Source organism: Lissotriton vulgaris, chromosome 5, assembly GCF_964263255.1.
Source record: "Lissotriton vulgaris chromosome 5, aLisVul1.2, whole genome shotgun sequence".
In the NCBI taxonomy this organism is placed as follows: domain Eukaryota; kingdom Metazoa; phylum Chordata; class Amphibia; order Caudata; family Salamandridae; genus Lissotriton; species Lissotriton vulgaris.
In genome coordinates this window covers 191,198,078-191,223,860 of record NC_141693.1, presented here as the reverse complement: position 1 = coordinate 191,223,860, position 25,783 = coordinate 191,198,078, and the positions used below count along the sequence as shown (strand labels likewise).

General features: G+C 42.8%; 1 protein-coding gene across 1 annotated transcript in view; it reads left to right on the top strand.

Moving 5' to 3' along the window:
- LOC147710452 (ficolin-1-like) overlaps positions 1-25,783 on the top strand; it is a 241,282-nt gene that overhangs the window by 62,316 nt on the left and 153,183 nt on the right. Inside the window, exon 3 of the mRNA XM_086921138.1 lies at positions 20,784-20,837. Coding sequence (XP_086777264.1) covers positions 20,784-20,837 — 54 coding nt within the window. The remainder of the gene's footprint in view (positions 1-20,783; positions 20,838-25,783) is intronic.

The window sequence follows — 25,783 nt, the reverse complement described above, 5'->3', positions numbered from 1 at the left end:
TCTTGTAGGCGAACCTCGGGGGTTCCCATTTCCTTTGTCCTGAATTTATGATTCTCCAGTGTTTTTTTATTATTTTGGCCACGTCATTAGAGGCAGTGTTGAAAGTAGTCACACATGTGGTGGGTTGTGTGTCGTTTTCCTTGGTAACGTCTTCAAGCAGTGCGTCACGGTTTTGGTTTCTTGCCCTTTTCTGGGTTTTCCTGATGATTGTCTTTGGGTAACCTCGATTCTCTAGTTTTTGGGCTAGGTCCGCTGATTGAGTTTTGAAGTCTTTTACATCCGAGCAGTTTCTTCTGATGCGGAGAAACTGACCAAAAGGTAAGTTCTCTTTCAGTGGTCGGGGATGGAAACTGTTGAAATGCAGCAGTGAGTTTCTAGCCGTGGGTTTATAGTATGTGGTGGTTGTTAAGGTACCGCCTTTGGCTGTTATTTGTAGGTCCAGGAAGGCGAGTTGTTGGTTACTGGCCGTGCAGGTAAACTTGAGATAGGGGTCCCTGAGATTGAGCCATTGTAGGAAGTTGTCCAGTTCAGGTTGTCGCCCGTCCCAGATGACCAATATATCATCGATATATCGGTACCATTTTTGTATGTGGATTTTGAACGGGTTGGCTTCCGTATTGATGTGTGTTCTCTCAAAGTGGTGGACGTAGAGTCCAGCTACACTCGGTGCGAAAACACTGCCCATGGAGGTTCCGTTGGTTTGTAAATAAAAGGTGCCCTCATATTCAAAGTAGTTTTCTTTGAGGGCAAAGGCCGCGCAGTTCATAACAAAACTTCTGGGTGTATGGTAAGGCCAGGGTGAATCCTCCAAGATGTCATGTAGGACCTGCAGGGTGGCGTCTTGTGGGAGGCTGGTGTATAAGCTTTCCACATCCAGTCCTACCAATAGTTGAGTTTCGGGGTCAAAGGGAAAGTTGTCGATGACCTGCAGAAGGTGTTTCGTGTCCCTGATGTACGTGGGGGTTTTTTGTACCAGGGGGTTTAGGTAGAAGTCACAGTATCTTGAAAGTGGCTCCAGGATCGAATTGATGCCTGATACTATTGGCCTGCCCGGTGGCGGAATGACCCCTTTATGTACCTTGGGTACTGTGTAGAAGTATGGGGTTCTGGTATTATCCGGGCAGAGGTATTCGGCCTCCTGTTTGGAGATATGTTCGTCTTCCGCTGCCTTTTTCACGAGGTTGTGTACTGAGTTGCGTAGTTGTTCTGAGGGATCCTGCTCCAGTCTGCGGTAGTTCCGGCCGTCGCTGAGTAATCTCCGGCATTCCGCATCGTAGTCAGTCTTGTCCAACAGCACGATGCCTCCCCCTTTGTCTGCTGGTTTGATTACCAAAGTGGGGTTGTTTTGCAGGCGTTGTATCGTCTGCCTCTCTTCCCATGACATGTTGTTGTGGTGGTTGGTCGGATTGAGTTTTTCGACGTCATGGTAAACAGCTTGCTCGAAGGTCGTTATTTCTGCTGGTACAGTGGAGGGTGGGGGGACAAAGGTGGATTTCACCCTGAGTCCAGTGGTGTTGGGGTTCTCATCTGGTTGGGGGGTGTCTTGGCTTGCCTTCTCAAAGAAGGACTTTAGTTTCAGTTTCCTGAAGAATTGGGCTAATTCCGCTTGCAGTTTGAATTTGTCTAATCGTGTGGTTGGGACGAACGACAGGCCTTTCTCCAGTACAGCGACTTCTTTGTCGGTTAACGGGTTGCTGGAAAGGTTGAATACCAGTGATGACTGGGTAGTAGAGCTGTCTACCGGCTCGTTCCCGGAGTTGTTTCCTTCGCCTTCTGGCGTGTGTTGGAGCTCACTGGGTTTTCGTCTTCCCAGTGTACCTGGGCGTTGTTTTGTTGAGTTGTTCTTCTGCGGCCCCGGGGTCTCTGGCCCCGTCCTAAAAAAGGAAAGGTATTGCCCTGGTTGCCTCCGAAGAACGGCATTGGCCCCTGGGGGTACATGTTAGGGAAACCAAAGTAGGGGTTTGGCATGTGGCCTAAGTTGGGTGGGAAGCCAAAGTAAGGGTTCGGCTGACCTCCTTGCCAGTGGTTGGGCCATCGTTGTCCTCTTCGTCCTCTTCCACCTCGTTTTTGTGATCCGCCACTGGAGTCACTTGAGACTGAGCTATCGTCTCCTGAAGAGTTCGGTGTAGAGGTTTCCTTGGTTGGGGGGGTATAGTTTTCTTCTGAGTATGGGTATACTTTGGCGTAGGAGAACTTTTTGAGATCTTTCTCAAATTTTTTGAGTTTCGCCTGGGTCAGGTAATCTTTATACTCGTTTATTTCCCGGTTCTGATCGTCAAGTTTCTTTTTGAAGGATGTGATAGTGGCTTTAAAGTGTCTTTCAGTCTCTTCTATCTCGATCAGTAGGGTATCTGACAAGCGTTTAGCGGTTTTTAGGATGAGAATCATCCAGTCTCTGGTGCAGTGCCATGCGATCTGTGCCCAGTCCTTCCTGAACGTGGGGTCGTCAAGGAAGATCCTGGGTGCATTTGATACCAGTAGTCCCCTGGGTGCAGAGTTAGTTCGTAGATATTGGGCTAGTATGGTGCCGTGGAGGATGGTGCGTATCCTGTTGCGCTTTTTTTCGGTTAGGGATTCCCAATCCGTGGCCTGTGCGATTGTGTTGGAGATGTTAAAATCAGTTTGGAATGACGGGTCAGACAGTATGTCCGTCAAGTCACTTTCAGAGAAAGTCAGTCCATGGTTTTCAGCCATGGTCGTAAATTCTCTCACAGCTGCGCGCTGTCAATAATGGCGAGAATCAAGAGGGAGAGAGAGGACCAGAAAGCTAGTCCAGATCCCCGGTTTATATGTATCGGTATCAATAGGAGACTAGCTCTACAATGGATTAATCTGACACGGTTATGGTAGATTAATATTAGTTATGTAGCGACTCAGTATTTTGCCGGGTGGCAATGGCACCTCTTGGGTGTCTTTTGAAAGCCCTCACCCACCAACCTAGTTGGTGGCATGCTTCATCATCGGGCCCACCCAGTGACACCTAGCGTGTCCCGGGTGTGCTTCGACGCCTGATTACAGCGGAGCAGGTATGTCACTGTGTGTGCGGTGTGAGGTGCTAAGATAAGTGAAGTTAAAACGGCTTGGCAGGTGGTCCCTGGGGTGAGGATATTTTATTAAAAGGGCCTCTGCCAGCGGTTAAAAATAAGGCTGTGGGACGTTAGAGGCGGGTTACGACCTCCTACGTCCTTGAGTAGTCAACATGTTTCAGCCAGTGCCTTATGTTAATCTGGCTTTCATCAGGACAATAAATATGTGTGGGTTAAAATTAGGGGTTGTGTAGTGTAGTCTATGTGTCTACACGCCCTAAAGTGTATCTAGCTGTGAGATGGGGGATTCCCTTCTCAAGATCACCTGTACATTTAACATTGAGGACAAGTACAGGACAAACATAGGAGAAAAAGAGTCACTAGAAAGTATGGGTCATAAAGTGTGACAGCCGACATAAATTGCGACAGGTGCAGACTATGAGCGGCTCAAGTGTAATGATACTGGTGGTATCATTAATGTGGTATCGCACTAGTACTTCGAGGGTGAAGTGGTTAAAACAGCGGTAAAAATTACAGTGAAAGGTGAAGAATTGTGGCGCAAGGAACATTTCTTACGCTTTCAATGCTTGTTGGTAGCTCCAAGGTTATTGAAGTGGCAGGGTGAAGCCCTAGTTGGGGGAGAGAGAGGTAGGACCATTGGGATTAGGGAACCTGTAGGAAAAAAGTGGGGAGCGCTTACCCCTGGTGGTGATACTCAGCATACTCACAGGATTTCTGGCCAGCACCAGCGTGGGACCTGTTGTGCCTCCTTCGCAGAACCGGTAGAGAATGACTGCTGTTACCGGCTTTTATGCTGTCATAGATTGAGTGATTGACCCCACCTGTTGGGAGAGTAATGGTAGAAAGACTCGCGGGAGGGTCTAAATAGCATTCAGCTGCGTTAGGCAAGCTCGGGTGTGGAGCGCTAGAGTAAGCGTCTGCAGCTGCCGGGTGCCGGGTGCGGCTGAGTATTGCGCATGCGCGGTCGAGAAGCGGCCCGCGCATGCGTAGAGAGCGTGCGCGGCCGGCAATTGGCCCGCGCATGCGTCAGGAGTAGTGTTCTGGGGCGCGAACGGGAGACTATCCCAGTTCGCGCTAATGATGTAAAATTTACCCTTCGTGGTGTGGCTAGGGTAATATATGGAAATTGACAATGCACCAGAATAGCATAAACACGGGGGGACTTCTCCCTTATCTACTATTGGGGAGAGTATCTGTTGGAACTAGGTAATTGGCAATAATGCACAAAGGTGGCACATAGATGGCACAGCTAATGCTTGCTTATTGCACCAACTATTTTCAGGTGCCAGGAAGGCGCAGAAGTATTAGATGGGGCCTACCTGGGGCAGGTAGAGGTCAGGGGGCGTACTGTCCTGGTTAGTGGATATTATGACAGGTCCATTAGGATAAATGGCCTGATGGTTTGACTGGCATCATAGGGTCAAGGAGTTCCAGGGAATTGCGTCATTGAGCCCATCAGTAGCTGTGGATAGACGATATATCCACCTTTGTTCTTTGTTCAGAAGTTTTTTGTCATTGTTGACGGGACTGACTTGTATTTGCTCAATGACTGTCCATGTAAAGTCATTGGGAGTATGCCCATGCGTGATGAAATGATTTGTTAGTTTACTGATGTTTTTCTTGCATCGCATGGTACTGCGATGTTCTGTGATCCTGGTTCTCACTTTGCGAGTGGTCATGCCCACATATCTGAGTCCACATCTGCAGGTTATAAGATAGATCACATTCTGTGAATTGCAGTTTGTGTGGCTCATTTGGGACCACACTTTATTTGGTTCCAGGTTCAGGGTTTTTGTGTGAGATGCGAGTCTTTCTACCATTACTCTCCCAACAGGTGGGGTCAATCACTCAATCTATGACAGCATAAAAGCCGGTAACAGCAGTCATTCTCTACCGGTTCTGCGAAGGAGGCACAACAGGTCCCACGCTGGTGCTGGCCAGAAATCCTGTGAGTATGCTGAGTATCACCACCAGGGGTAAGCGCTCCCCACTTTTTTCCTACAGGTTCCCTAATCCCAATGGTCCTACCTCTCTCTCCCCCAACTAGGGCTTCACCCTGCCACTTCAATAACCTTGGAGCTACCAACAAGCATTGAAAGCGTAAGAAATGTTCCTTGCGCCACAATTCTTCACCTTTCACTGTAATTTTTACCGCTGTTTTAACCACTTCACCCTCGAAGTACTAGTGCGATACCACATTAATGATACCACCAGTATCATTACACTTGAGCCGCTCATAGTCTGCACCTGTCGCAATTTATGTCGGCTGTCACACTTTATGACCCATACTTTCTAGTGACTCTTTTTCTCCTATGTTTGTCCTGTACTTGTCCTCAATGTTAAATGTACAGGTGATCTTGAGAAGGGAATCCCCCATCTCACAGCTAGATACACTTTAGGGCGTGTAGACACATAGACTACACTACACAACCCCTAATTTTAACCCACACATATTTATTGTCCTGATGAAAGCCAGATTAACATAAGGCACTGGCTGAAACATGTTGACTACTCAAGGACGTAGGAGGTCGTAACCCGCCTCTAACGTCCCACAGCCTTATTTTTAACCGCTGGCAGAGGCCCTTTTAATAAAATATCCTCACCCCAGGGACCACCTGCCAAGCCGTTTTAACTTCACTTATCTTAGCACCTCACACCGCACACACAGTGACATACCTGCTCCGCTGTAATCAGGCGTCGAAGCACACCCGGGACACGCTAGGTGTCACTGGGTGGGCCCGATGATGAAGCATGCCACCAACTAGGTTGGTGGGTGAGGGCTTTCAAAAGACACCCAAGAGGTGCCATTGCCACCCGGCAAAATACTGAGTCGCTACATAACTAATATTAATCTACCATAACCGTGTCAGATTAATCCATTGTAGAGCTAGTCTCCTATTGATACCGATACATATAAACCGGGGATCTGGACTAGCTTTCTGGTCCTCTCTCTCCCTCTTGATTCTCGCCCCGCCTTATGTATTAATACCTTTCCCCATAGATGCAGAATGGGAAAAACCCTTTGATACATCTGGCCCAAAGAGATTTGTAGAGCAAAACATTGATTTAAAAACATAATTCAAACATAATGGGCAGTAGTTTCTCAAAAGTAGAATTTGGAACACAAAGAGAGAAGATGCATAATGCTGTGTAGACTGAATTGTTTACTGTTACAAACTGTGACAGATGCAAGGCAGAAGGTAATCTGGGAGGAGAGAATAAGAACCCTATGCTATATTGGTTTACAGACTATCAAATATGTTTTATTTGCTTGTCCTGCTTCGAAAATTTATCAACAGAGATTTTTAAAACCACTTTTTATAGGAAAAATTGTATTGCAACAGCAAGTGCTGCAATGGAGATGATACATTGCCCATTTAATGAATTAATGCGCTGTAAAGTGATAACATTTAATGCTCTTTTCAATTTTTTTATCAAATAATGTAATTTTGTATACTGTAGATCTCATTGTAAGATCTAAGGCCTAGATGTAGGTAATTCTATTTTACCACTTCTTAAATACCGAATTTTACCGATTCGGTATTCAAGAAGTGGTAAAATAGAGGGGAGGGGATGTAGGTATTACAGATTCTGGAAATACCGAATCGTTAAGATTCGGTATTTACCGATCCTGTAAATACCGATTCGGTAATGCCCATTGATTCCTATGGGCATTGAAGCACATAGGAATCAATGGGCATTACGAATCGGTATTTACCGATTCGGTAAATACCGATTCCAGCAAGGGTGCAGGGGGTGTCACTTTGACACCCTCTAGCACCCTAAATACAGGCATGTGACATGTCTGTCTGTCACATGGCATAGGTGTGCATGCACACATGTGCATGCACACCAGGATTCGGTATTTTACCACCCAATTGGATTGGGTGGTAAAATACCAAATCTGTAAGGCCTTTGGGACTCAGAAGAGTCCCACCTACATCTGGGTTTTACCGAATCGGTAAAATTACCAATTCGGTATTTTACAGAATCGGTAAATTTACTGATTCGGTAAATTTACCGAATCTGTAAAATGATGCCCCTACATCCCAATCACCCATACCGGTCGGTAACGGCTGAATTCGGCCGTTACCGACCGGTATTTGGGCTCCTACATCTGGCCCTAAATCTTTAATACACTTGACACTTGAACACCACTAGAGAGATGCTTTGGTTCTGCCCACATTTTGGGAGCCAGGGGTTCATGTTTTGATTGGGCAGAAGATGTGTGCTTCCACAAAAAAGTGCTGGCCTTCAACACAGCTGTGATAATTTTGTTTATTTATCGAGCTACTTGAGCTCGAACTTTCAGGGGCACATGCGTGGCATTTAATGCTAATAAAATGTCTTAGATAAACTAGATAATTTAAGGTTTTTTTCTCTGGAATCAGTACAGATGAGATGAGGGCAGTCATCAACTTACATGGAAGTTTAGGTGTGTCTTGACAGTGAAACTGTCAATTGGTCTTTTGACCTATACCAATAGCATATCATTCTACTGTTGATTGATTCAACACAATGACATATACATCACCATGCTATTTACCTGGAATGTTTCACATTACCATGCAACATTCCTAACAGCCAGACCTATCGGAATTGCCAATGCATGTTTTTCTTTATGCCACTAGCCTTAAAGGTGACATGGAGACTGTGTGAATAGGCCCACGTGGGTTCTGCTGGGCCGGGGGTGAGGTGCAGTGCAGCCCACTTGGCCTTTCTATCACTGTTGGGTGGGTGGGTGGCTGTAGCTAAAGGTATGGTCAGGGACTCCTGTTGCAGGTGTCTTTCACTTGCCCGAGACCCTGTGAGGTATGCTGAGATGAGCCTCAAGTGCTGCATGGTGGGAGACTTCAATTTCCACAGTGAATTAGAGACATGCTTGGAGGCCAGAACACTTCTTATGGATATGGAACACATTGGTCTAAAAAAGATGAATCAGGGACCCACACATGAGGCAGGTCACACGTTGGATCTGGTGTTCTCCAACTCTCCTTTATATATGTGTACACCCTCCACTCAAGTAGAATGGACAGATCATTTCATTTTAACATTCTACACTAAGCCCATGGGTAAATCTAAAGTAACGACCACCTTAGCCACCAAGAGAAGACCTTGGCACAAACTAACACAGGACACTTTTCGAGAAGCTTATCAAGCCCCTATGATTAATGAGCATGAGGGAATGATGTCAACTGAGCTCAATCGGTTTGTAAATGCTGTCAATGAAACAATTGATGGCATTATTCCGCTGAAAGTGTATAAACCCCGTCAAGCAGCCAGACAAGAAGTCTGGTACTCTGAAGACCTGAGACATATGAAACAAAAGTCCAGAAAGCTGGAAAAAGTGTGGAGACAATCCCGGAGTCAGGAGGACAAACAATGTTATCTAACATCCCTTAGATCTTATCATAAAGCCATAAGGATGGCCTGGAAAAGTCACATTGCTATGCAACTTGCAGAGGCTGGGAAGGACTCTAAAGTTCTTTTTCAAATCCTGCAAACTTTCACCAAGCCTGTAGCATGCGAGACGGTGGAGGTTGCTTCACAAGAATTATGTGATGGGATCTCACACTTCTTCATGAACAAAATCGATTTAATTTATGCAAAGATACTGGCCGCTAAATCGATTAAAGTTGCCGATCCTAATACTCCCTCTCACAAAAGTCCGCAGCGGGACATACAGGCAAATCAATTAAAAAACGTTCCCCCTATTTCCTTAGAGGAAGTCATCGCCCTTACAAAAGTGATTAAGAGCGGCAGTCCGCAGGACTCTGTTCCCGCCCGTATCATGCCCATGTTAGCTGAAACTCTTGGTCCTGATATCCAGAAAGTAATTAACCTATCATTAAATACGGGAGAAGTTCCGAGAGATTGGAAACGGGCTCTGGTAAGACCGCTAAGGAAAAATACCACCATTCCTTGGACGGATCTTGCCAACCTACGCCCCATCTCTCTTCTCCCTTTTATGGGTAAAATAATAGAGAAATATGTTAACAGACATCTGTCCAGGTTCGTTGAGGATACACATGGCCTGGACCCCTCTCAATCGGGTTTCAGGCCAAGCCACAGCACCGAGACCACCTTGCTGTCAGTCGCAGACGACCTACATATGTACCAGGATGGGGGCTACTCCGTCATCCTGGTTCTATTGGATCTGTCTGCGGCGTTTGACACCGTGTCACATGACATCATGACCACCAGACTTGTGAACATCGGTCTGGAAGGTGGAGCTCTGGCATGGTTAAGGAGTTTTCTGACTGACCGCACCCAGACAGTCATCCTGGGTCCCCACCGGTCAGAGGAGTTGGAGATCTCAAAGGGGGTGCCACAGGGTTCTTGCTTAAGCCCAACCCTCTTTAATATCTATGTGGCCCCCCTGGCAAACATCATGAGATCTCATGGGTTCATCCCTATGTCATACGCGGATGACACCCAACTCCTCTTTCCGTTCAAACATCCCACTGAGACGGTCAGGAACTCTTTCTCCTCGGGGATGAAGGCAGTGGCCCACTGGATGGCATCTAACTTCTTGCAATGTAACGTTGCAAAAACGGAAGTGATGCTGTTCGGTGAGGCAAAGCTCCTATGGTCCCCAGACTGGTGGCCGCAAGATCTAGGCCCAGTCCCAGAGCCAAAGCAGGTGGTAAAAAATCTTGGCGTGCGCCTGGATCAGGAGCTCTCCCTGAAACAAAACAGCAACCAAGTGGTGAGCTCATGCTTCCATGTGATCGCCATGCTGAGGAAAGTTTTCCCTATACTCCCTGACTCAACTAGGAGAACATTAGTGCAGGCCCTAATACTGAGTCGTCTGGACTACTGCAACGGGATGCTCCTATCAGCAAATGAGGGAGTTATTGCGAGATTGCAAGTAGTCCAGAACACAGCGGCCCGTCTTGTACTAAATCAGCCACCCCGTACACCATCGAAGCCTCTTTTGAACACCTTACATTGGCTACCCATTAAACAAAGGGTGAAGTACAAGATTGGATGTACTATATATAAGAGCCTCCAGAACAGAGGGCCTGAGTATCTAAACAGCAGATTCTCCCTCTATAAACCTGTACGGTCCCTGAGATCTAGTGACCAAGCCTTACTACAGGTCCCAAGAGCTAGAAAGGCCAGGCAAGGTGGAAGGGCGCTTTCCATAGCCGGACCAAGGTTGTGGAATAGCCTCCCTCTCTCTCTGAGACTATGCCAGGACTATCTCCCGTTTAGAAAACTGTTAAAAACCTTCCTATTTTCCAACTAGTGATATCTGTGTACTTACTGCCACAAGCTGTAAAGGTGTTCAAGGCGCGGAGATACTCCTTCGGGAGGTGATCCTAGCGCGGTATAAACCCGTAAATAAATAAATGGGCAGGTCTGAAAGGGTGCTTGCGTGCTCCACATTAGGTGCTGGGTAGTGGCCCTTTAGGGCCTTCACCACTGTCTAGGAGACGGGGGCTCTGAAACTGCTATAGCCCAGAGTCAATTATATCTGCTGCGATGCCGAGCCGGCAAGGGTGTGTGTCAGAGGAAGCTTCAAGACCCAGAATGTGGGGCCTGGTAAATAGTAACTCTTTGATGTGGAGCCCTGGGGCATAGGTCATGGTTGGGGACTATGCTCAAAGCTGATGCCTTAATGTTATGTCCTAGAGTATGCTTCAAAGGAACATGATCCTGCTAAACAAACCCTCCCTGCTCTGACTTCGTTGGTGAGCCCCTACTCTGGCTCTCACAGTTATAGCAATCTTTTGCGGCATGAGATGGCCTATGGCCGATACATTTGCTGAGTTTGTTGCCTACAGTACTTGTTTGCCCCTGAGTAGGCCTGCCATTAGCAGTGCTTCACAGTGTGTTCTCAGCAATGTGGACACAATGGGTAAAACTGAGCAGCACTGAGGGAAATTACATTTTGATAAGAGACATGGCTGGTTCAATGGGACGAACACCAGAAACACAGACTGACCCCCAGGAGGTAAAGTAGCTGCACTTCTTAAGGAATTGAAAGGGAGCCTGCAGTCCGTAGATGGGAAGATAGTGAACCTCGTCAGCGTATGGACCAATTGACCATTGATTATCTACTGGGCTGTCAAGAATGTCTGATGTGGAGGACAGTGACTGTGGATTAGCAGACACCCTGACTAAATGGATGTGGGAGATCAAGTTGGTGAACCTGAAGAATGAGGATTTAGAAGGCTGCGTCCATCAAAATAATGTGTGCATCATGGAAATGGGAGAAACCAGTGCGTTGTGGAGGAAATTAGGGTGTCTCTGATTAGCCGGGACGCATTCTCTCAAGTCTCCATTATCTGGAGGGCATTTAGTCCCCAAGCTTCACTGTATAAGCTTCACTAAATTTTAGAGAGAGAATGCTCCTGAACAGGGCAAATCCCGAGTTACTGTATAAGGGCTCTCCCATGGCATTTTCCCCAGACTTTACACAATCGGACAAAGTTTTCAAACATTAATTTTCAGAGATTATGACACTACTGCGGTTAAATTTATTGGGTACTGTATGATAATTTTCACTCGACTGAAAGCCGCACAGAAAGTAATTCACATGCATGTACGACCGGGAAGAGTTACACGATCTTCCTCCAGCAATCCAGGCTCCCGCCATGAGTGGCGGGGCCCCAGTGCTGCTGGCCTCAGTGACAGGTTTGTCATGCATTACTTTGTATTGCTTGTTGACCTTAGTAGATTGCCAATGTTAAGATATATCATTATGTCTTCCACTTTCTACAGTAGGTGTGATTTTTGCACCTGGTTAACGAACATTCAATTGCTAACAACGCTAGGCAAAAAATGCTTAGGCAAGTTTTTATCTGTCTTGCTTGGCATTTTTCTGTGAACATGTTGACTGATGTAGCAATACCTGGCGGGCCTGACTGTATTACAGTAACAGGAGATACATATTGCCCTGGGTGGATACATGCTTCTTACCCCCTCCCTCCCTCATCTCCCCCTGTGCATGGAATGCCCTTGTTGTGCCAATTAGCAGGCTGCAATATTTTCTTTCTATTTTTACTCCTTAGTGGGGTGTTCACTAAAGTTTGCAGTTGACATGGGTAGGTGGAAGGAGAGAAGATTTTGTGGGTTCCACAAAACATTTAACTTCATACCTATATGACACTGAGAAACTGTACCTGGTAGGGAATTCTATTAGTGTCTAAGTGACACAGTTGCACAACCTATGTGATGTTGGGGAACCATACAAAGAATAGTTAGCTGGATATGGTTCTCCTCACAGTCGTAATTATCCATTGTCCCAAGGTCACTTTCTCACTTTTTCCACGGCTTCTCAGTTTATCTAAGATATCTTACTGCCAGTCAGTTCCTTCCAAATCACCCTACTGTGAACAGGCCAGTTTTCCATCCCATCCATCAACAGTGCACTTCCTGAGTGCCTGACATATTCTGAGATTTTCAGAAGTGAGTTTTTACCCGTTACAAAGTAGAGTTTAAAGTATATTCCTAATACTTCTAAAATCTTCTTATGGGAGCCAATAATGTGTGTTTTGTAGGATCTTTAAAAAACTGTGAAAAGAGGTCATCGTAAAGAGGGTGTACTCCTAAGAAGCAACATAATAAGGCCACTCTCTGGCTGTCTCAGCAACGAGGCAGTAAATGAGGGCCCGATTCACAGAACTAACTTAAGACAAAATCCTAAACTTACTACTTTTGGTATTCACAGAAGGCATTTAGTAGTAGTAAAGTTAGGATTTTGTCTTACGTTTGACTTAAAACAAACTTAAGACAGACTTAAGACAGACTTAAGTTAGGATTTTGTCTTAAGTTTGTCTTAAGTCTGTCTTAAGTCTATCTTAATTTTGTCTTAAGTCAAATTTAAGACAAAATCCTAACTTTACTACTACTAAATGCCTTCTGTGAATACCAAAAGTAGTAAGTTAAGGATTTTGTCTTAAGTTAGTTCTGTGAATGGGCCCTTACATTCTCCAGTTGCATTACATACGGACATCCTCGATGCCTCCACACTCTACGGCTGACAGCGGGAGGGCGCAGCCAGTTCTGTATAGTCTGCTCCCTCGCTCCTGATTGTTTTTTTGTGTTGCCGAGCGTGTTAGATTGCCGGCCAGACCGGACCAGACCTTTTGCCAGCCGAAGGCACAGACAGGTCTACCAGGACTGCTCCCTGCAGGAGATCCAATGGTCGAAAGGGGCTGACAGAAAGCCCATTCCCAGAACGGACCAGACCTTTTGCCAGTATTGCCTCTTTTCACCACTGCCTGAGCCGACTGGGTGGAGAGCGGAGAGAGAGGCGCAGGAATAGACGAGGTGTTGTGCCGCAGCAAGGGGCAGCAGGAGGTAAGGCTTACGCATGCTGAGCGGAAGCGGCCAGCGGTAGGCTGGTGCGGCATGCTCTACCTGTGGGGCCTTGCCCTGTCTTGTCCTGTTCTTTGGAGGCCTGCAGATTTGTTGCTCCCAAATTTAAAATTTTACATTTTGTTACAGTGTACCTGCCATTTCACAGCCGAATTCTCTTGCTTACCATCCACTCCCACTTCCAGTATCACCGGTATCGCCTTGGGGTTGCCCAGGGTTTCACAGAGCCTTGGAGTTTTTGTTATTGACTAGCTACCCTAACTCCCTCAACCTCCTCAGTCTCGGGCTATTTATTGTACCTTCTGCAGCCAGAAGGTCGCCAGAAGAACTGGGGCTGGGGCTGGGGAAGGGAGAAGAAGGGAGCAGAAAGGAAAGCAGAAAGAAGCGAGAAAAGTGGAGAAGTGCAGATCTATTGTCAGAAAGGTCCTGGATTTGGCGCTCATCTTTTGAACTGCTGAGCTGCTGTTGAATTTTCAGGAATTGTGTTTTGGATATTGGTTGAGGCCCAAGCAACAATTACATTGACTCTAGACTTGCTTTCATACTTAATTATCTACGTTTCACATTAGAGCAGTTTCAGTGCTGTCACTTCTGCCCCGCTGCCAGGCAGCAGTATTTCACTCTCCTACTCATATGCCCCTGCTACGCTTTTTATTTTTTGTTATCCCATTTTAGTTTTATTTAGCTCTATTTATAGCTCCAGCAGGCCCATAGTAGGAGTGCAGCTGTGGTGAGGTGTTTCTTCTTGTTGCTCTCTGGTGGTAAATCTTCATACCATGAGGTCAGGTCGCCTCAGGGGATCATTACAGCTATTGTTGCAATCACAGCCACAAAAAAAGTGGAAGACTGCTAAGAAAACCAGACACGATCCCAAAAGGATACATCATATGGTAACAAGATGGAACTTGAGGAAAGGCCAGCCGATACTGAGGCAACATCAAGTATGGATCATATAAAAATCGCCCCTGACCAAGCATCAAAAACTGTTACAGACTTTGGGTTCCAGCTCTCCAAGTCCTGTATTATGGACTATTTTAAACAATCAGATAAAGTTCAAAGTGAGTTTGGGGTGTCTTTATCTACATCTGCCCTAGTAAACACATGCTCACCAATAGTTCAGGCTTATTGTGAGGGTGTACTACTTCAGGTTGATGATCGAGAGATTGCTCACAAAATTCTGCTGATATTATTACTTCATGTTTAAAAGCAACTGTTGTAGAAAAAATTCCATCTGAAAGAGGGCATTCCCATACAATAGTTGCTAAAGCCCAAGTCCATCTCAAACCTGTCTCAGAAGTCTCTCAAGTAAACAAGTCAGCAGCTTGAATGATGCTGCCGGCTCAAAACGATCCATCCCTTGCAGACGGAAGGTTAAGCTCAGGTTGTAACCACCCTTTACAGGGATCCAAGTGATTGTGATGTCTGTAATTTGTCTGGGTGATAATTTAACTATTGCTTTCCTAAATCTTCTATGTGTAAGAATGCAAGAGTCTGCAAGAGTAGGAGAATCTATAAGTCAGTCACCAACCAGAAAAAATTGCATAATATTTTCTGATTCACAACCAACTTCAAAAGTTTGAAACTCAGAAGATCTGGCCAGGGGCTTAAGAAGTCTGATCAATTAGATAACTCCTTGAACTCTACAGATCTTTTGTTTTTTTTTTAAATATGATGTTCCCGTTTTAGCGGAAGAGTGTCCACCCCAAACACCAAAGTTCACAAAGTTCAGAAATGTGTTGGGTACAATGGATGCAATAACAACAGCCTTAAATTTTCATTCTAAAATGATATACATGTGGAGCTATTAAATACTCTAGCAGTTTATGTGGCTGGTATAACATGGCTGTAGCTGGGGAATTTGGGAAGCCAGAAGTAGGTTTGGGCCTCGATATTGTAACAGATAAAGGCCCTACTTTACAAGGGAAACACTAATATAGAAAGAAGTCAAGTTCCAAACTCCACAGTCTTAGTTGATAGTATTAGTAGGGATCCTCCGCTAACAAATAGGGCGAGGAAAAGGCTGAGGACGGCCCGAAAAAAAGCCAAGAAGACCATGGTCTCACTGGCCAAACCAAAGGACTGCTATCCTATCTTTATATCAGCCAGCCAGAAATTACAAAGGCAGGATTATTCCCACAAGGGTGCAGAAACTCCTTTTTTCATTTTACTCAGTCAAATTATTTGAACTTCCAATCAAAGAGAGAGGAAGAGAACCTTTCAAGGGGCAGTAAAAAAAGAGTCTGCAACTGCTAACGATATTATGGTTACCGATATAAAGGGTACCAATAATGGGACAGTCCTTAGGCAAATTGACAGCGGGACTCAGAATCGGCGAGAGAGTAAGCAGTTATGGTAACATTAATAGAGAGATAGTCTGTTATTCACAAACAACGACCAAATCAATAGTAAATCATGAGGATGCGCTTTTGTTTCAAGATCACACAAATAGATATATGGTGCCTGTCGACCTGATGGGAACAGGTCCAGTGCCACAGATAGATCACGATCTTCAGGTGGACATCAAATCAACTATTTAGCCAATGATAGCAAACTAGGCCCAATAATATCTTCAAGGTTCATGCCAGAAAACCAAACTTCTAATATCGCGAAAGGAGTTTTTCACCCTTGATACAAATCTAGGGGCATTTATGATACTCCTAATTGGTGCTCAATCTTGAAGTGTTATCTCTACTGTGACTGATCTATCATTTATTAAATCTATTGATCTCCTTTCATATACAGTTTAAACAAATACACTTTAACTCATCTTGTGAGTCCACTATGACAAATTGAACCACCAAGAAATACTGAACACAATTCTAGACAAAAGTTCTTATGCAAAATTGGAAAAGGAAAGAAATAAGGTTTAAAGTAAAAAGTCAATCCCATTAGTCAGAGGTGCGACTGGCCCATTGAACAAATCACTTTGCAATATAGGGCTTCTAATTACCAATACATTAAAAGGTGTGCGTACCTGTGAATTGCTACCTAAAAATAAAATGCCATTACATGATTAGACATGGCTTCCAGCAACCCTTGCAAATGTGCCTTTAGGAGATGAGAACTGAATGTTTACTGCTGCAAGTGGTAAAGATATACAACTGAGAATATGTTCTTGGAATGTGCATGGGCTGGCCCATTTGATGACCGACCGGATATTTTCTTATTTTTAAATACCTTTGAAATGTTTATGTTCCAGGAAACATGGAGAGAACAAGTAACCCCATTGCTTGGGTTAAATTCATTAATCTCCCTGCTGTGTGCACTAATAAATTAGGCAGTACAAAGGGTACTTTCATTTTATATTGCCACTGAACTAAACCTAACAGTAGAAGTAGTTGATTTGCAGTTGGAATGGTTACAATGTGTTTTATTACAGTACAACTGCTATAAAATGGTAATATGTATTGTTTGTTTAAGTGCAAGGAAAAATAAGATGGCCCAGCTGTATACTTAATGGGTTATCATAAGCTCATTAGCAATTTGGCATCCATATAATGGTTCGATCATTTCTGGTGACTTTAACTTAAATCTAGACACTTTAAACTTAGATAGAAAGAGTAATGGTATTGCAAATGTATGCTGCAACAATATGCACCAGCTTGGGCTAATCTTGCTAAAAGAATAAATCTTTGTGCAAATCAAGGCCAGCTCGATTTTTTTAAACTGTCCAAGTATGGCTCAATACTCAACTACACATTTATTTCAGAAAAACTGGGCTCACAAATTGTTGAATATAAGGTGACTCCTCGACTCGAAAGTGACCATAACCCTCAGATAATAATGCTACAACTGCCAATAAGCCGTAAACCCCAAATCTAATGAGCTTCTCAACAAGGTTCATTCTTCGAACAAGGGGTGGCCCAGCACTCAACTAATAGATCATGTGAATGGAACTTGTTTATATTGCACAAATTTTAAGACTCAACATTCAGATAACAGTATATTAAGATCTTTCCTAAAAGTAAAGAAACACTGATGGATTTTGATTGTAGTTATGAAAATCTTTATTCTTTTCTCGATTTCTTAAAATTCATAATCTTCAGAGCATTCCGTCCTCATACGGACTTCTTCAGGGCTCTGATGTATTTTAAGATCTTTATTTGGTTTAAAGGATTCTTATGTGAGATCGATGCTGAACCGGACGCTACTTGTGTAGGAGTAGAGACACATATTCCAAATAACCTAATCTAAAAACATGAATAGAAACTAGATCTCCTAGGATCCTGAGGAGCAACACGAATACATGTATTTGTGTTTTCGTAGCATATTGTCTTGTTTTTAAAACTCTAATGGATCGCACATAAGAATCCTTTAAACCAAATATGATCTATTAGTTGAGTGCTGGGCCACCCCTTGTTCAATTTGTTCTAGTGGCACTTGTGACACTTTTTTTTGGGAACATATGGAGGTTGTCTTCCAGGCCCCTGTGCACCATAAAATGCAACAGTAGACCGAGCCTAGATAGGGTATTGCTGAAAGGTGCAGAATCTTTAGCCCTGACTTCTCTCTTCCTTTTAATCTCTAAAGTTCATTCTTCATATAACTTGATAAGTCTGTTATGGCATTCGGTTGAACAAGAAGAAATAATAAAGTTTGCTGAAGCCATAAAAAAGGATAGTGACCAGTGCCAGGTGGGGGTAGGTTCAACACTAGATGAATGGAATTATATCACCTCATCCTTGGTGGGTAAATTTCAAGCACAAAATCGAAGAAAAACAAATCCATCATTAACCCCCCCGAATAAAAGGTTTTCATTTCAAATAATTAAATTAAAATGTTCCCTTAATAAAGCTGTACAGGAAGTATCTTAAGGATAAAATGACGGTTCTAAGAAGATTTTACAGGCAAGAAGTTTGGTTGGCTAAATCACGTTACCAATAATGGCTATGGCATAGATTACTACATGCCTCTAAATACATTAAACAGCCTTGTAAGGGGAGGCAATAGAGCCTAAAGCATCAATATTATGGAGGAAGAATGGGTAAATTATATTACCATCTTGTATGGTGTGTGCGATCTAGATGTGAATAGGCATGACTTGTGCTATAGTATCTGAGTGGTCCAACACAGCAAATTACCTGGATTCCACAAACAGCACTTTGAAATCTAGTGAGCATAGAGCAAGTGAGCAGCCCTAATTCAGAGAATGACTTGGATTTTATAAGCACTACTGAAATAGTCATTCTCCTACGCTGCCTTCGATCAAATGGGGCTCCTGGCTCAAATGGGCGTCCCTATGCCATATTCTGTGCCAATATTGACATGTGGGCTGAAGTGTTAACTCCAGTGTTCAATGAGGTATTGGCATTGCATATTGCCCCTGTATCCTGGCAAGGTATCATCGTCCAGCCCATTTTCAAAAGTGGATCATTTGACAACCCTGCCAGTTATCGGCTAATTGCCCTAACCAATGTAGACGCTAAGGTCTTTGCCTCCCATCTATTGATCGATTAGGAAAACTGGGCAGCTCAGCAAGAAATAATCCCAATTAACCAAACAGGCTTTCGTAAGGCCAATCTACCTTTCATTTATTTTTATTCCTTAAGGTTGGGGTATGGTCAGCCCATCAGGCCCTAATTTTATGTCTTTCGGGAGAGTCGATTCAATAGCTAAGTCAATTAATAAAATATTCAGCTAATGCTGAAAAATGATTGGGTTATCTTAATGAATTAGGAATTATAGTGGTTGTTTTTAGGTTGCTGACACCTTGCATCATCATGTGTCTAAACTACTATGGTAATTGGGCCCTAAAGAATATATGAAACACTGAGGCACTTGTATTGCTCATTTGCACAATCGAATTAATTGCTTAAAGTTTTAGCCCTCAGGCAATTTCAGATAACAGGCCTAAAAGCATACAGATACACCTTATTACTTATTTTCACAATTGTCCATAATGTTACAGTTTGTGCACATTGGCACTTTATAGCATATTTGCACAATGTAACATAATGTGTAGAGTTTTTATTGTATATTTCTTGGAATGTAACCATATTAGGCTATCAGTTTTATGATTTCAATGTGTTCATGATAAAAGATGTTTATATGTGGCATAAATGTTCTAGTGCGGCATGTAACCATAGAAACATTCTCTTGTACAGGTGCCAATGGTTTAAAGAAACTTGGAATTGTGTTTTTGTTTTCTTATTCAAGTGTTTAATGTTTTAATTGCAATGTTTTTGTTAATCAAGCAATAATGACTTTGTTTATTAAGCCCCCTACAATTCTGGATACACCCACTGACTTTTTTGAACATTTCTTTATGTCATTAAACATTTCAGTTTCAATTTCATCAGTCTTTATTTCTATTATAAAACCATAAAAGACATACTATCAAATGAATAAGCAAATACAATCCATTGTTACATAAATATTACCAATAATAATTAAACATTTCCATATTGTAAGTAATCTATCCAATGGGTCAATATTTCAATATCTAAATTTGTCAGATGAAAAAGTCTTCTGCTTGCACAATGCTGGCAGTTTCTTCCTGGCTTGCCCAACATAATTACATAAGAATTTGCAGTTTGTCAATTACTTGATTTAAAACTTCAACCAACAAAGGAAACAGCAATTCTTTAAAACAAAAATTAAAATAAGAATGTTGGTTTTCCTGTGCCCGGACAGTTTCCCTCAGAAAGATATAAGAAATGTGATCTTGACTCATCAGTTAAGGTGGCGTTCCTGTTTTGCCAAATTCTAAATGATACTCTTAAGTCTTCAGTATTTAAGGCATATACAATGAATTGATCTCCATTTGCTGAGGATTACTCCATCATGCTCTAGTTGTATCTGGAGGCTCTCATTAAGTATTGCCTTTTCATCCTTGCTTCTCTCCTGCAACTTCCTGCTCACCTCTATTCTCCCACTCCTAACTGTCTATGTCATTTCACCTTCTTTGAGACAGCCACCTTAGTCTGTTCCTAACAATGATCATCAGTTCACTTTGAAATCATTGAAAACCTTGTCAATACCGATGGAAGAATCTAGTAGAAGGCAATCTCCTGATCTAGTGATTTAGTGAGTACAACCCTATTTCCCTCAAAGGGTGGCTCGAGTACATTCTAGGATTAGTGCCCTGCTGCACACACATAGGTCTGTTACTTATTTGCTATATTCTCTGATCCTGCTCCGGGCATTATTTAGACATCTATTTAGAACCATAAAAAAATATAAATATATATATATCAAAGCACTTTGGGGTTCATCTGGACTGTGTTCAAACAATGTAAAAACTGAACATAAAAAAACAAATTACTTTGGACAGTCTTTTAAAAAGCTGTAAACTAGATTGTGAAGGATATCTGTGTTAGAAGAAAATTCCATGAAGCAGTGATAAATAATATACTAACATCGTCTGGGTAATGGTACTGTCTCTTCTTTATGTTTGTTTCTATTTAGGAGAAAAAGGCAGCCAAGGGGTTCCTGGAAAAATTGGTCCAGCCGGAGAAACAGGTAAAGATGTTTAACTTTTATTACCATTTTGTTTCTTTTGCATAGATCTTTGCCACCCGATGCTCACATCTGACCTCTTATCTGGAGCTCAAAATACTAGTTAAAATATAAAGCATTGAAGCGTTTGGAATATATAACATTGTGATATTTTTATCTTTGTGTGGTTTGAAAATGTAGGTCTTCATAACCATCTAGAAATTTCAGAAGTCCTTTTGAGATGCAAACTGTGGAAAAGTGTTTCAAAGTTGTGAAATTTGAATGCAGCGAGACTCCGGTCAAGCATGCAGACAGCATTAGACATAAGATCCGTTATGTTGAAACAGCTAATGTAGCTGGTACGTTTTCCCTTTCTCCATTCACAGATCGGGGACTTTAGATAAGTCACCCAAACTCATCACTTAATTCAATTTTAGTTATTGTCTGTTGAGCCCATACTTAATTTATACATTGTTGCTCATGTGATTGCAATGGAATAAACCTACTTGAGAACATTTGAATTCTACTGCTTTTTCACCTCTCTAGGCACGTTTTCTTGTCTTCACTGTGTACATCGTAACTGTTTGCTTTCAAAACAAGTTACCACTGGGAAATTTCCTATATTCAAATTGCTAAAGTCCTGTTTCGGCATTGCATAAGCCTTGGAATGATTTATCCACAGATGTTCTTAAAAAAAGTCTTTTGTTTGACAGTATATCTAGGGTGGCTATTCTGCATGCTTTCTTGGTTTGACTCATATCTGAGATCTGTTTCAAGCACAACAGCTGCAAAGCTTTTGACGAGCATCATCAGATTTTTCAATTTTTTAAAAAAGTCTTTTCCTATTTTGGATTTATTTGCCATAGGTCCCTGCCATAGGTCTCATATGTCGGGCTTCTGCCGTACTTTTGCTAATGAAACTGTTGGCCTGTGGAGAAAGGGGATATCCATGCTTTATTATATGTCTCACAACCACTTTTGCTGCTGCCTATACTTTTGGTACCATTGCTTAATTCGGCAAATACCAACTTAGGCTGTCAGCCCCTTGCACTCCCAAATAGGAGTGTATATGTATTTCATTCAAGTAATGTGGTTGTTGACTCATCTTTCTGATATTTTACGTTTTTTGAAGATTTTTCAGGTAGATCTACTCTAGTCTGGGGATGTCAGTGCGCTTTTCGTGCAAAAATATATTGTCAACCATACTCTGAAGTGATAGATTATATAATAAAAGGCCACAAGACAGCATGTAATCTTAGGGGCTATTAAAAGGAGTCATCAGGAATGGGAGAGAAAGCAGGAAAGGTAGAGGAAGAATACACCGGAAATGTAGAAAGCAGAAACACTGAGGAAAAAAACAAGGAGGGGCGAAATTGAGGAAAAATAGGGAGCTAGGCAGAAGATAACTAGATTGTCCTTCTTCTGTTTTGAGTGGAGAGAAGGTTGTTAACTGTTCAGGTGACAAGTTGTGAGGTTTCCTGAAAGGGGCACATGTTCTCCTGGCCTCTCATGTGTTTGGAGAGAGAGTTTCACAAAGATGTTTACGACCCAGAGCTTTAGACTCTGCTAAGATTCACTTGAATCTTTTCGATTTTCTTTAGGTCTGAGAAATACCTAGAATTTTTTTATTGGCAAAGAGAAATGGTGCTATGTCATGTGTCAATTAGAATTGAGTCACAGTAGCTAATGGCTTTATTTTGTTCTCTTTCTCAGAAAATGAAAACAAGATGGTGTTGTAGAACCCTCCATGTCCATCTAGTGGATATGTTGACACATCCCTACTGCGTCAAAGGCATTTTTCAGGCTTTGTATCTAAATAATGTGACAATGCCCACTACTCTGTACAACTTCCTTGTATTATCTGGTGAAAAGTGTGCCTGTATCATCTAAATTACACTACTCTTGAGCTTTCTATGACCGTTGCAAAACTTCTCACTCTCCATTCCCGATTCCGGGTTTGCTGGAGTTCTGACACTGCTGCACTCCTTTATGTTGAGGGGCTGCCCCCGTGCATGGACTTTGACACATGCCACAGATTAGCCTTTTCCATAGCTTTTTGTTTTTCAAAAACAAACTCCTAAAAGGGGTAAAACTAATGACCCTCCACCAGCTTTCTCCTAAAGTGTGTGGCTCATATTTCGTTTTTACTCTCTCTCCCTCACTGACAGGTCAGAAAACGAAAAAAAAAACATCCAATCACCCACACGATACTGGCGGATGGCCAGATAGCTAACCTTCGACAGACCCTCCTCCCGCGGGCTGCTGGAGGGAACATTAAACCAATAGAGTACAATTTTAATCCATCAGCATAAACCTGGTGGTCCACCCATCTCCAAATTGGACCAAAGGTTTGGCAGAGCGGGTACTCTGTCCCTCTTGAAACTGAGTGGCCTTGCCACCAAACGCTACATTAGCCTCTAAGTCTTGGCTCCTTTACCACATGATCCATTGAAGACTAAAACAGAAACAGAAAGGCGAATAGGCATGCATGCATCTGGGGTGCTAGAGCAATATCTGGAGCTAAGAGAAAAAAAAGCCTGGTTTGAATATATTCCAATATATAAAAGAGTCATTTGTAGATGCATTGAGAAATTCTCACTACTCCCCACCTTTTCTGTGCAATTCCTAATTCCGGGAAGGTACTCTGAATTAATTGTAACCCCTTTATCTTTGGAGACCTGCTCATCCTAACTTTTTCCTTTAATGAATATTCTATGCCAGTTCCAATTGAGACCTTCAGGAGTTTTTTACTTATTGTTCCAAGAAGCTAACTTCTTTCTACCTTTCCTGCAGAAATTGGGCTTTTGTCCATAGAACCATGAATTTCCTTCATCTACATGTGACGCATTTTTTTTTCTTTTTTCTCCAACCACAGCTATCTTTAAAGACATTTTGGATTATGTAGTTGGAGGTTACAGTATTTTAGTTCTTACACCTAGTTTCTTATTCACTTTTCATTATGCACTGCACCTTCCACGCTATTGGAATTTTGCATAAAAAGTATACTTCCCTGGACCTGGTTTAATTCCTCTGAAATATGAAGAACAGCACACAACGTCCCTCTGTGGCTGTATCAGGCTCCAACTGACTTTTTCATAAGTCCCTTAGGAACCCTATATAAACGGCATCTTAGTCAGGCACCAGTGCTTGGTTTACATTTCCTGCTTGAATTGGGACCACACCCCTTGTTGCAAAAACATTGTGCTTCGCCTTTTGTTTCCAGATATTCCTGACATGGTCCAGGTGCTGTTTTGTTGCTCCTGCTTTCCTGTGATGTCTCAATTACGTTGCATTTGAGTTGGCTGACTCTGCGTCCTTTCCCAGAAGGAATTCTGTGGTGGGTTGAGGTGACCACGCTGGTTGTGTCAGTTCCCTGCTCTGGAAACTACCTGCGGTTTCTTGTGGAAAATGGAGCTGTGGCTGTGCCTGAAGTATCAGATACGTCTCTTCTGATCAGGCCTGGGCTTACTTCGCAGAGTTTCACTACGCAGAACTCATTGAAGTGACAAAAAAACTCTACGGAGTTCCATAAGTGGCGGAGTGCAGTGTGAACTGCGGTTCACACTGATCTTCCTGTCGCTTCAGTAGAAATTCTACCCAAATGGCAGCTCACATTCGCCAGCATAACGTTCGGGAGCGTGAGCAGGGAGAAATCTCTGCTGCACTACACTGAGCAGAGTTTTCTTCACTCCCCAAGCTCCGCAGAGTGTAGAAAACTCTGCAAACTCCATGAGTGGAGTTCACCACCACGTTCTAATTCTAATCTGGAAGAGATCTTCTTTGCAGAAGTCTGTGCAAGGTCAGTGCACTGATGAAAGTAAACCTGTTCTAAAGACATTTCTAAAATTTGTGATGGACTTTCTTTTCTTATATTTGTGTTGGACGTTTATACCTATGGGAGCATATTATTCTTGGCATTGCTGGAATAGAAGAAGGTGACAAAATCCTTTTGGGAGTGAGGTTAACTCCTATAAGCTTCTATCCTGTTTATTGGGAGACTAATAGTAAGTGAGTAATTGGTTATACATGGACAATGGACTAGAAGAGGGAAGAAGAGATTAACACATGAATTAAATCAGTGCTAGACTAATAGGTTGTTTTCTTTTTTGCATTTTCTCTATGCAGTGTTTGTGCCTGCAACTCAAGAGTGAAGGGTCCAGCTTTGTTTTTGGTATATGCAGTCCAGCCTTCATTATTGGGATGGTTGCTTCAGAAGAGTATTTCCCCTATCTCCCGGAAGAGAGTAGCCTGCAATTGAGATATGATATAGCCTTATGGGGGCACTACCTTCTGGGAGATTGTGGGTACATGTTCACTCCTGTGGATTCTTTAGCCAAACCTACAGCCCAAACCGCTAAATGGACTTGAACAAATTTGACAGGTAGGTAGATGTTTGTTCAAGGAAGTGCCTTTTGCTTATTTGGTGTAAATATGTTCAGTAGTTTTTGAGAAATTTAAGCTGAAAACTATAGTGATATCTCTGCCCCCGGATATTTTACTGTGTATTCACGATTAATCGCAAATGCAGGCACTAATGAGAATGCTCTGACTGGCTGGATGGAACCTGAAAGAAAGTTGCATCCTCCATTTTATTGATTGGGCACAGTTCTCGGGGTTAAAAATTATTCAAAAAGCTAGCATAAGGGGTCAGAGTAGATGTACTATGACCCCATATTTGAGAAATAGGGGTGTTAGTAACACAATTTATGTGCCCAAAATTGTTTTTCTTTATTCACGCACGATGTACGCAGCAACGACGTGACCACCAGCGTAGCCCCGTGTATTGTCGTGGGGACATTGCGACTACCGTCGTCGTTGCGAATATTGGTGGCAGTATAAAAAAGATATCAGTGAAATCATCAATACGCATTGTTATAGAGATAATAGGATTCTGATAAATGTTTTTATAGAGCTATTTATATAATGAGTTATCTTCTGTGATGGGCATAATTAATTATATAGTTATTATT